The sequence below is a fragment of the Oryx dammah genome, unplaced genomic scaffold, assembly GCF_014754425.2.
Source record: "Oryx dammah isolate SB20612 unplaced genomic scaffold, SCBI_Odam_1.1 HiC_scaffold_29, whole genome shotgun sequence".
NCBI lineage: Eukaryota > Metazoa > Chordata > Mammalia > Artiodactyla > Bovidae > Oryx > Oryx dammah.
This window is the reverse complement of record NW_024070213.1, coordinates 79005805-79017148: the sequence shown is the minus strand read 5'-3', so window position 1 is coordinate 79017148 and position 11344 is coordinate 79005805. Positions and strand designations below refer to the sequence as shown.

Genomic DNA, 11344 nt, shown 5'->3' with positions numbered 1-11344 from the left:
AGGGCAACAATCCTTACTTGGTAGAGCATTCGTGTGCACAAAACCAAGTGGCTTAAAGCACCTAGCAATGGCGCTCACTGGTGGCTCCCGCCTGCCCCCGGGGATCCTTCGGGCTGGGGCAGACGCGCCAGGCCCGGAAAGCGGTTCTACCTGGAGACCGCGGCCGCGCACTCTGGTCCGGAGCCGAGCTGCCCTCCGAACGCCGGCCCACCTTGGCCCAGGCTTCGGGCGGGATGGCAGAAGATAACCCCAACAGAGGGGCTCGGGGGACGCCCAAGGGAAGCTGGCGGCTCGGGCAGAGAGGCGGCGACGGCGTTGGAGGCTGCGGCGGCCGCCCCCACGCCGCCGCCAGCGAACTCCCCGCGAGTGCTGGGCCGCGCTGGCCGCGTTTGAAGTCTCCGGCGCGGCCGCTGGTTGGCTGGCGCGGGTCACGTGGCCCAGGCAGGAGTTTCCCCGACAGCTGGAGGCTGCGTGGGATCCGGCGGCGGCTCCGGAGCTCGGCGGTGCGGCCTTCCCCACCCCCTCCCTCCCTTCTCCCCCGCCCGCTTCCGCCCGGCTTATTATCCTCCTTATTGACAAACAGAGCGGCTGCGGCGGCGACTCCCGGCGTGCGTTTGTAGCCAAGTCATGGGAGACAAGAAGAGCCCCACCAGGTAACAGCGCCCGGGCCCCCGGGCCTGGACTGTGCAGGCGGCGGGGCCCTTGCTCCGGGCTTCGGGCGGCCGCCTCGCTCGCCGCCGGGGCAGCGGGGCGAGAACGGGGGCGGTGCCGCCGCTGTGCGAGCGCTGCCGCGTGAAGGGCCGGCGCCGGCCACCCCACAATGGAGCCGCGATGGCGGCGGCCCCGGGTGTCCAGCGGCCCCGGGTGTCCAGCGGCGGTCCCGGGTGTCCAGCGGCGGCGGCTCCTGCTGCGGCCGCGCTCGCGCCCCCGCCTTCCTGACTCCCCTCCCCCTCCGAGCGGGAGCCTGGCGCGCCGGGGACCGGCGGGGCGGGGGTCGCGGCACTGGGGCTGGGGGCGGGGCGGGGGCGGCTGCGGGGCCCGGGCGCGGCCCGCTGGTGACCCCGCGCCGCGTCGTGTCCGGGTTATGTCCTGCAGGCCGAAGCGGCAGCCGAAGCCGTCCTCGGATGAGGGTTACTGGGACTGTAGCGTCTGCACCTTCCGGAACAGCGCCGAGGCCTTCAAGTGCATGATGTGCGATGTGCGGAAGGGCACCTCCACCCGGTGAGTCCGGGGCCTGCCCCGCGCGCCGCCAGCCCCCGGGGTCCCGGCGCCGAGGACGACCCTGCGGCCGCTGCCCCCTCCCGGGATACTGGCAGACCCGGCTGGCCGAGGCGAGACTGAGGTGGTGGCCGCGATAGGAACTGGGTCAGATTGATCACGACCCGAGCGATGCTTTGCGGTGAGGGTAATTGAAGAGGCTGTTATGTTTTTTGCTGCCAAGAGAGAATAAATTATTTAAGGGAGGCATTAGCTCTACCGCGATTAATTTGTGTCGCTGGATGTAATGCCACCCCCACCCCCTCATCCGCACCACATTTTCTGGATGAAATAACGTTGGCCGCATTGTTGTGTTAGTGTGTAGCAATCAGAGAAATATCATGAAAACCTCTTTAGAAGCAAACGATGTAATTTAATTTCGTTCCTCAAAAAAAGTATCTGATGAGAGAATACACAATAGATTAAGCTTCCTTTTTTAATATAGACTCTGGAAAGGTCAAATCAGGGATTTGTGTAGTGTTTTAAATCTCAGTTCTCTAATGTTTTATAAATAGTTGGAGGTGAGCCCAGTCACAGGGACACATTTTTTTCCTGAAAGTATCTGAATATCTTTAGTTTGATTAAATGGCAATCTATTTTACTATACAAATGAGATAAAATGATCTCTGCCTATTTTCAGTCTTTATTTCATTGTCAGCTTACAGTATGATAACAGTCTTTCAAAAAACCACTTAAGTGTATTAAGTGGATAAAGAAGATCATTCAGGAGATTCAAAATCAGTGACATTCTTGAACTGCCAGCACTTAGTTGCTATGATTTGTGGCCTGATATTTAGAGGACATATATTTTTGATTAAAGTTTCTTGGAAAATGAATTATCACGAGTATACACATGGAATATACTGTTGCTTTTGAAAAGGCTATATGATATTAACCTTGGGGAATATATTCAGTAAAAGTTATGATTCTAAAAACGAGGAGATATCTTGATTCTAATTAAATTTTAAATGTAGAGACATAAATGGTTAAAAAAAACTTGAAATTTTAAGATTTGCTTATTGAAGCTAGCTGCTTTTGACATACCTGTCTTTTTGTAAACCATAATATGCTGTTTGTATAGTCTCATTAGATTCAATAAATTAAATATTTTCCTGATATCTTTTAAAAAGCAAACTTTCGAACAACTACTAAATTCAAGGGAATGTAATAGAACATATGAAAAAGGAAAAAGCACCATTTGCTGAAATGAATGTGGTAGCTGTTTTTGGACCCGTGATTTAAGTATTTTGAAAAGCAAAGTATCTTTATACCTTTTAGTTTATATAAGGTTTGATTTGTTTTACATTATATTTGTTTATCAATGTAGTACTTTGTACTTTTTATAATGCTCAATAAACAATGTTAAGAAAAGGCAGGAACTTTAATGTGGAGACAGTTACAATCTTAACTTCTGGTACGGTATTGTTGCTTTTTGTTGTTCCCTCTCTATGTTCTTGTAGCCATTAGAAAAATACTGAAACTAGAAGAGCCTATATGTTTATTTGCAGGGACAGCAAGGAAGGGGGGAAGCTGGTGTCCTACTCCACAGCCAGTCTTGGGGTTAGAGGAACCCTGAGAAATAGAGTAGGTGGTGGCAGCTCAGAAGAGAAGAAACAGGCCGAATACCTGGCACCTGGAAGAAGAAGGAATATAGTGCACAGGGGAGTTGGCCCAGGACAGAGAAGTGGGCCTAGTTTAAAAGAGGTTTGAGGCCCACGTTGGGGGCCCCTGACATTTTTTTACCAGTACATCTGAGCTCTTATAGATCCAGTTTTTAGTGGTGGAAACATTTCTTGAGAAGGACTCAGAGAAGCATTGTCATTTGGATTGAAACTGAAGAGGCTCTGGGCAACTCACCAGAAGTCTAAGGGACACTCTGTTCCTAAAAGTAAGTGTTCTTCACTACGACCCTCTCAGCCGCTTCCTTCCTCTCTCTGAATTTGTCTCTTTTTTTGATTTTGGCCCTAAGGTAAATCTAAGAGCTCTAATTTCTCTGTTATTTGTTACTTTTCTCCCACTGTTTCTGAAATGCAGAGTGGAACCCATGTTTGGAGAGAACAATGGAACAGGGCATTGTTAATAGGGCAGATATTGATTGCACCACAGAATATTTGCCTCTCTGGTAATGTTAGAAATACAGAATTAAAGGACTACATGATACTTGGAGGAGCAGAAGTTTCAGTAGTTGGAAGAAATAATTCTCTACGACTGACATGTTAATTAGCAGTTAGGGTAATTTCAAGAATGAGGTTGGCGATTACCAAGGCAGGGGACTGGATAGCTGCAGAGCAGAAGGAGGCAGTTTGCTAATGACTTGTTTGTGAGACTGACAGACGGGACTTCAGTCCCTTGGGTCAGACTGATCTTTGAACTAATTCTGTCTTAGTTGCCAAATGTGAGTGAGGCCATGTCTAAGCCAATCCCAGACATTTGAAAAACTTTTCTTTTTAAACCTCCAGAGAAGATGGAGTCTGTGGTCTCCCTTTAAAGTCTTTCCGACAGTCTTTTTTGTTTAAAGGATATCTAGTTCAAATCCTTTTATATTGCAACAGAAGATCTTTTCCTTTGACAATATCCCTGGTAAGTCATGTTTTTCTGCAGAGTAGTATGAAATAAAATGGGGTTATGTTCATAGCAGAGTTTCAAGATGAAATGTGATTTGAAGTAACTTCAATTCCTAAATTGTTAGCTTCTTTAAATGTATGCCATTTCCCCAGTTGAATTGCAATTTTGTACTTGCTGGCCTTAATTAGTTTAAATTTGATTAATTTTAAAAAAAAAATCTAAAATTTAAACAACTAGATAGTTCCAGTACTGAAAGTTTTATACATTGTGCTTTTGTAAGAGAATCAATGACAAATGTCAGTCTGACAGGAAAAATTGAAAAAGTTACAGTGACAATTACTATTAAAAGTGCTACACATTTTCCTTTATCTTTATATTTCACATTCTTTTTAAGGCAATAGTGTCTCAGATATAAGTCTAAGAAACTTAAAAAAATCAAGAGCTATTTTTAATTATCAGAGAAAAAGAAGTAGTATAGTATGTGTGAGGTAGTACAATCAATGTGTTGAGTTAGAGTGGTATCTTATTGCCACTTCATATAGGAATGGAAATTAATGCTTAATTCAGATTGTAGATATTTGAACATGAAAGTTGATAGAGCTATTTGGTTTTGAACTGTGATCTAAATAAATACTTACAAAACACCTAGCCCAGAGCAGACTTGCAAATGTAATTTCGAGTATAATAGGTAGTGTTATATTTTCTCAGGGTAAATTGTATTAGTTCCTTTGGGTTTCTCAGAGATGTTATAAGAATGATGAGAAAGATTTCATATATTAGCAAGAGCACTAGGTGTTATAGTAGGAGTTTGACCATGAATTCTTATTTTTAACCACTTCAACATTCAGCAATGTTTATTGAACATCTTATTTTGTCCTGGGGTTGAGCTAGGTACTAGACTTACAGTGGTGAACAAAATAGATACTTGTTTCTTCTATAAAATTTTATGATTTGCTGTCAGTTCAGAAACACTTTGAATTGTACCCAATTCTATACATGAGGTCGTATTAGTAATTCTTTATGTGTGAGCAGAAGAGGTGAATTTTTATTAAAAAAAAATAGTGTTTATAATTAAATACAGCATTATGGTTAGGGTTTGACTGTTGGTAAAAAGAGTGATTTATTTTAGTTTCTATAAAATGGAAGTAAGTGATAAAATTCACATTTTTTTGAAGAAACCTTAAACCAGTTATCATCTGATAAAAATCTTCTCAGTGTCATTGTTGTCATGCTTGCTTTCTGTCTTCTAATTTGAGGCTTGGCACAGATTTCATCTAGACTCTTGTGTGAGAATGTGGAGAAAAAAATTGAGGACCATCTCAGGCAGTCTGTTTTTAGAAATGCAGGGTTCTGAGCCTCCCTTACCTGAGGAACCTTTCCCACTACCACACAGTTATTGTTCATAGACTTCTGATTCTAAGAGGTTGGCTTGTTTGTTTTTTTCTCTACATCTTGGGTTAGAACGATTTCGTTGTTTACAGAGGAGTTTTAAAAGTGATTAGTGTTCGGATAGTAGTGGTTTTCAAAGTGTGAACCCCGAGAGTCCCTAAAGACTTCTTAGGGAGTCTGTAAGGTCCAAACAGTTTTCATAACCATTCTAAGATGTTGTTTGCCTTTTTCACCGTGTTGACACTTGAGGTGGTGGTGCAGAGTTAATGCTGGGAAGCATTGTTGGCTTGGGGCTCTGCTGGTGGCTCAGTGAATAAGAATCCGCCTGCCAGTGCAGGAGACACGGGTTCAATCCCTGATCCAGGGAGACTCCACATGTCTCGGAACAACTAAGCCCATATGCCACAACTGCTGAGTACTAGAGCTCTCTAGAGCCCAGGAGCCACAAGAGACGCCGCCACAATGAGAGGCCTCTGCTGGCCTCAGCTAGAGAAAAGCCTGTCCAGCAGTGGAGACCCAGCACAGCCAAAAGTAAATAAATAAAGTTATTAAAAAACCCAAACCTGCCAGCTCTTCAGTGGCACCGCACTGCTGTATTCATTGTAATCTTCACCACCACGCACATGTCGTAAACATAATGCTAGTTTCACTTTAGAATATCCTTCATGAAGCAATAAAAGTGATTAATTTTAGAAAGTCTTGTGTCTTTTAAAATACTCTGTCTGATGCACTGGGAAGTACAAGTAAGGCATTCCTGCTGCATACCAAAATCATGTTGATTCACGGGAAAGCATTTTTGTAGTTGTTTGAGTTTTGAGCAGAACTAGCTTTTTTGATAGAACATTATTTTTGTTTGAGAGAATACCTGGCAAACTGTGGTTATTCAGACTTGGATACTCATTAGATATTTTCTCAAAAATGAACGTAGTCTGTCTCTTCAAGGAAAACAATCGATGGTATTTGTTGCCAGTGAAGAAAACTGAGCTTTCAAGTGAAAAATTTTGAAAACTTGTAACCTCTGTATTGAGTTTAAGAGCTTCCTAGTACTTTAAAGATGAGATTGAATGGTTATGTCAACAAATATAATTTCTGATACTTTATCATAAAATTTGTTATCATTTGGAAGATTTGCATAACTCAGTAAACCAGTATTTCCCAATTACCAGTGTGTTATGTTATAAAACCATACATAGATAATCTACTTAAAGTATAAAAGAACCAGTGGATTTTAAGGGAACCCTATGAAAACTTCATTGATGTGGTTCCAGATTCACATGCAACCAACCTTTGAGAAACAACTCCTTGTTGTGTTTTTATGTACGTATCGAAGAATATCCACAATTATCTGAAAAGGCTATTAAAATATGCCTCCCTTTCTCAACTACAAATTTGTGGGAGTCAAGATTGTCTTCGTATTCTTAAAAAAACACATTGCATCAAATTGAATGCAAGAGGCAATACGACAATCCACATGTCTTATGTTAAGCTGAATAGTTGAGTACCAATAAAAATACACGAGTACACAAAGTTATATTTGTTTAGGAAAATAATAGTTTTTTTTCATAGAAATATATTAAAACATTTTAAAATGAAGTAATATATATTTAAATTTTTCTGTTTTTATTTTCAGTGTAGTAATTTATTTCTTGGTTTAGATAAGAGCTAGATAAACAAAAGCTCTTTTAGCTTTTGCGCGTATAATGAGGTCCTGGGACCAAAATACTTATGCACTACTGGCGTAGAGTTTTACTACCTTGGGTTTCTGTATGCAGTAGATGTCCTTCATCAAGCATTCTTTCCTTTTCTTTTGTCCTTAGTTAAGTGACAGCTCTCAGACATAACCTAGTGACCCCTAGTGACCTAGTTGTTAAACTCAGAAGCCTAATCTCAAGTCTTTTTCATGACATTTCAGCAGTATTTGATGTTGGTGGCCTTTCCTAAAAATGTAAGTTCCCCTTCCTTGACGTCTCTAACACTCCTTTTTCTTAGTTTTCCTAATACATTTTGAAATTAACTTTTGCTTACCCAAAATTGACTTCTCTCTATTCCTTATTTTATATGGGGCATGAGCTTTATGGAATTTCATTGTCTCAACTTTGATTCATCAACATTTGATTTAAATTCATCATCTTCCCTCATGTCCAGTCTTCTTTTGGCTCTTTCTCAAATCTGTCCTTTTTACAGTTTATGTTGTTAGAGTTAAGAAGCCAGTATCATTTCTCTCATGAGTTATTGGACAAATGGATCTCTTCTCAAGAACACTGCTAATGTTCTCTTCAGCACTTTTTTGAAACCTATGGGATTATTTTGATTACACTGTATTAAAAAAAAATTGAGATCTTTCTAGTGACTGCTGAATAAACTTTGAGCTCTTGAGCATGGTATTCAAGGCCATGACAACCTATGTCTAGATTGCCTTGCTAGCTTCAGTTCTTGCTGTGTATCCCAGCCAGGCCTGTGCTGCATCAGCACTCAAGTATTCCTATCAGATGGTGCTTCTAAAAAGAAGTCCTGTGGGATTGCAGCCATCCCTGTACCCACTCCCACTGTCATATTGATTCAGTGTATCTTTTTATGTGTATGTGTATATAATTACTTCCACAGAACACAGTACTGTGTAGATGTTTGCTCTCCCCAGCAAGTACTATCTTACTTTGCTATCTCTGAAGCTAGTAAAGTACTTGGAACATTTTAGGCATTTAAACCTTGTCAGTTAATGTTCTTTTAAATTTGTTACTATTTGCCACCTGGTATTGCTTTTCCAGTAACTTTAGAGATTATCTTTGTAAAAATATGATTGGATTATTTTGTCATAATTTGTTAAGTATATATTAATCCTTCATGCATTTAAAAATTTTTTTGCAGTTTTGGCATATAGTAAAAGCACTATTTTTACAGTTGGATTAGTAACTGAGATGAGTAATTCTGAGTATTTGTTTAAACATGGAAATAGTATTTTTATAATACAGTATTGGTTTTGGCTTCCCTGGTGGCTCAGAGGTTAAAGCGTCTGCCTCCAATGTGGGAGACCTGGGTTCGATCCCTGGGTTGGGAAGATCCCCTGGAGAAGGAAATGGTAACCCACTCCAGTATTCTTGCCTGGAAAATCCCATGGACAGAGGAGCCTGGCAGGCTACAGTCCACGGGGTCGCAAAGAGTCGGAGACGACTGAGCAACTTCACTCAACTGAGATGAGTAATTCTGAGTACTTGTTTAAACATGGAAATAGTATTTTTATAATACAATATTTGTTTATTTCAAAGATCAGATAAAAACAAAGAGCTTAGCACATGTCTTAATTCTGTTACTATATTTTATTTGTTCTTATATACATTCTTAAAAGCATGTCTGTGTACAAGAGAAAATACAACTTTTATCTCAGTTTTAGTACATTTTTAGCTTTATCATTTTTTGTATTGACATATAACATATGTTTCATGTTTTAACATTATTTCAAGGATGATATTGTACATGAATACCTTAACATTTTTAAGGTTTAACTTTGGAAAATTCTGTGTTTATTATCTCATGTACACCCTTTTATTTAGGTCTTGTTATTCACATTACTGAAATTTGCATAGTATAGAAGTACTTCTTGACTATACTGAAATCATAAAAGAGTACAACATTATCAAATATTTTTTATTACTCGATTAAATTGTAAGTTCTCTGTTGAATATTCAGAGTTAAAATAGGATGTCAAGAGCCTATCAGAAACTAAAATATACTGAACATAAATTTGTAATAGTTGAGATTGTTTAATTGAAAAATAATTTAGAATTCAGAGTTTTGCATTTGTTTGAACTGTACTGACTTTAAAATTAACCAATGGAATGAATTAAATTTAATTATAATTGGCACTAATTTTTACCTTATGATTGAGGTAGCATTGTTTTATCTATCAACATTACTTTTAAAGATAAATCAGTCGTACAAATTAGCAGACACCTGTGTAACTATGGAAATTAGTTGTTTTTCAGCCACTAAGTCATGTCCAACTCTTGCGACTCCAGGGGTTTGCACACCAGGTTCCTCTGTCCTCCTCTGTCTCCGGGAGTTTGCTCAAATTCATGTCCACTGAGTCAGTGATGCTATCTATCCGTCTCATCTTCTCCCACTTCTCCTTTCCTGAGAGGAATTAGGCAGACATTAAAAAAAAAAAGAAGTTTCCCTCATCTTGTGCTTCTTTACTATTTCTAATTTTTGTGAGTCAAGCTAAAAGAACTAGTCATTGATATCTTTCTAGAATTTGTTATTTTGCCTGCCTTGTTAACTGCTTCTTCAAGATCCAGCTCACATACATAGTCTCTGTGCCATTCTCCTAAGTCCATCCAAAGCTTGCCTTCCTTTGTGTCTTTGTTCATACCTCTCATTGTGATCTCTAACTTGAGCATTTCCTCATAAACCCAGAATTGGTTTTGTCATTCTCATGAAGCTGAGTATTTGAAAAAGTTGGAATTCTGATACAGTTTAAGTCAATACTTGGAAAAGAAACCTTCTGTATACATGCATGAATTATTGGAAATAAATGATCAGAAGTGAACAGAATCTAGATTCTTAAATCTTCAATTGCATAACAAACATATTCTTGTTGTTCGTTGGGCAACATGTTGTCATTGGACATGTACCATATGCCAGAAATTATGTTAGGCCTATAGAATTGTGGATGAGACACCAGTTCCAGCTTCTAAGAGTTTGAAATCTAGCAAAGAAGATTGATAGTATTTGCTAATGAGTAAACAAAAGAAGAAATTTAAAATTTTACAATATTGTCTAGTTTTTGGACATATAGTTTTTATATTCAAGTTGAGTATAAAAACAGTTACTGTAGTGGCCAGTAGTAAAGTGCTTTTGGTACAGAGTGTGCTTTAACGTTGTGGCCAATTTCCAGTTTGATTGATTACCTTTCTCCTAAGAAATTTCAGCCAAATGAAGCTGCCACTTCATTGTTGGGTAAAACCCTCTTTCTCTTTGTGTGTGTGTGTGTGTGTGTGTGTGTGTGTGTATATGCATATATGTATAAATATGTTTTTAAAAGCGATTGCTGTTTTTAACAAGATGTTTAAGGAGGAGAAGGGGTTGACAGAGGATGAGATGGTTGGATAGCATCACCGACTCAGTGGACATGAATTTGAGTAAACTCCAGGAGATGGTGAAGGACAAGGAAACCTGTGTGCTGCAGTCCATGGGGTCACAAAGAGTCAGACATGACTTAGTGACTGAACAATGAACAACAGGAGGATGTTTCCTATGTAGCTGAAGATTTCAGAAGACTAAGATGGTTACTATGAAGACTATGACAAATTTACATAGGATGGATTGGATGACGTTTATATATATTTTGTACTTATCCCAGGAACCATCTTTTTCTGAGAGTAAAATAATTATAATAGGACTGCATTATTAAACTTAATGTCTCTTTTCTCAGCTGTCTTATTGGTTATATTGGCAGTGATCTTCATTATGCCACTCAGTTTTTGTTTTTCTAGCTTGTTTCTTTTTCCTTTAAAAGTGTTGTTGAGAAAATTAAAAGAATTTCTGTAAAGCCTTTATCATTGTGGCTGGTACAAGTAAGTGCTCACTAAATATTTTTAAAAAATATTTGTAACTTATTGCTACCAAATTAATTCTTAGTTATTATAGGTTGTTTCTGTGGGTAGGAATTCATTAAAAGCAGTATCATTAAATTATTTATAATTCATGTAGTGCTTTACTGTGTTCAGAATGCTTTTGTTTATTCTTCCGTTTGCTCATCAAGCCACCCTGCATTCAGGAGAGGTAGATGGTCATCTAATCATAGTTCTATTGCTAGAAGCATAGTTTTTTTTTTTTTTACTTCTAAATAAATCAAAGAAACACAAGTTTGTTTGACTCACCCTTCTGTCTCTGATAAAGAGGTTTATGAAACTATTTTATTTGGGTGAAAGATTTCTTTGCTATTCCTCTTTCTTTCGAGGTTAGATATCTGGCCAACATACTTTGGTACAAGATTGGCATTCTTTGGGGTATCACGTTTTCATTCAGTGAAACCTGAGGTGTTTCTTTTTTTTAAAAGATACATTTTCCTTAAATAGTGATTTTAATAAGTTGTAAAATATTATGTAATTGTGACTTTAAAAATAAATTATTCATT

The 11344-nt window shown here is 39.5% G+C and overlaps 1 protein-coding gene across 8 annotated transcripts in view; it reads left to right on the top strand.

Moving 5' to 3' along the window:
* The first annotated feature begins 439 nt into the window (after positions 1-439).
* YAF2 (YY1 associated factor 2) overlaps positions 440-11344 on the top strand; it is an 82075-nt gene continuing 71170 nt past the window's right edge. For 3 of the 8 annotated variants that reach the window (XR_005719769.1, XR_005719768.1, XR_005719767.1), the window contains exons 1-3: positions 473-653; positions 1096-1221; positions 2766-3145. Coding sequence is in view for 3 of the 8 variants with exons in the window: in XM_040233771.1 (XP_040089705.1) it covers positions 628-653; positions 1096-1221; positions 2766-2967 (354 nt within the window). In the remaining 5 variants the exon portion in view is untranslated. Of the gene's footprint in view, positions 654-1095; positions 1222-2765; positions 3151-11344 lie in introns of those variants that run through there. The other 5 variants (XM_040233771.1, XM_040233770.1, XM_040233773.1 and 2 more) reach the window with 5 other exon arrangements.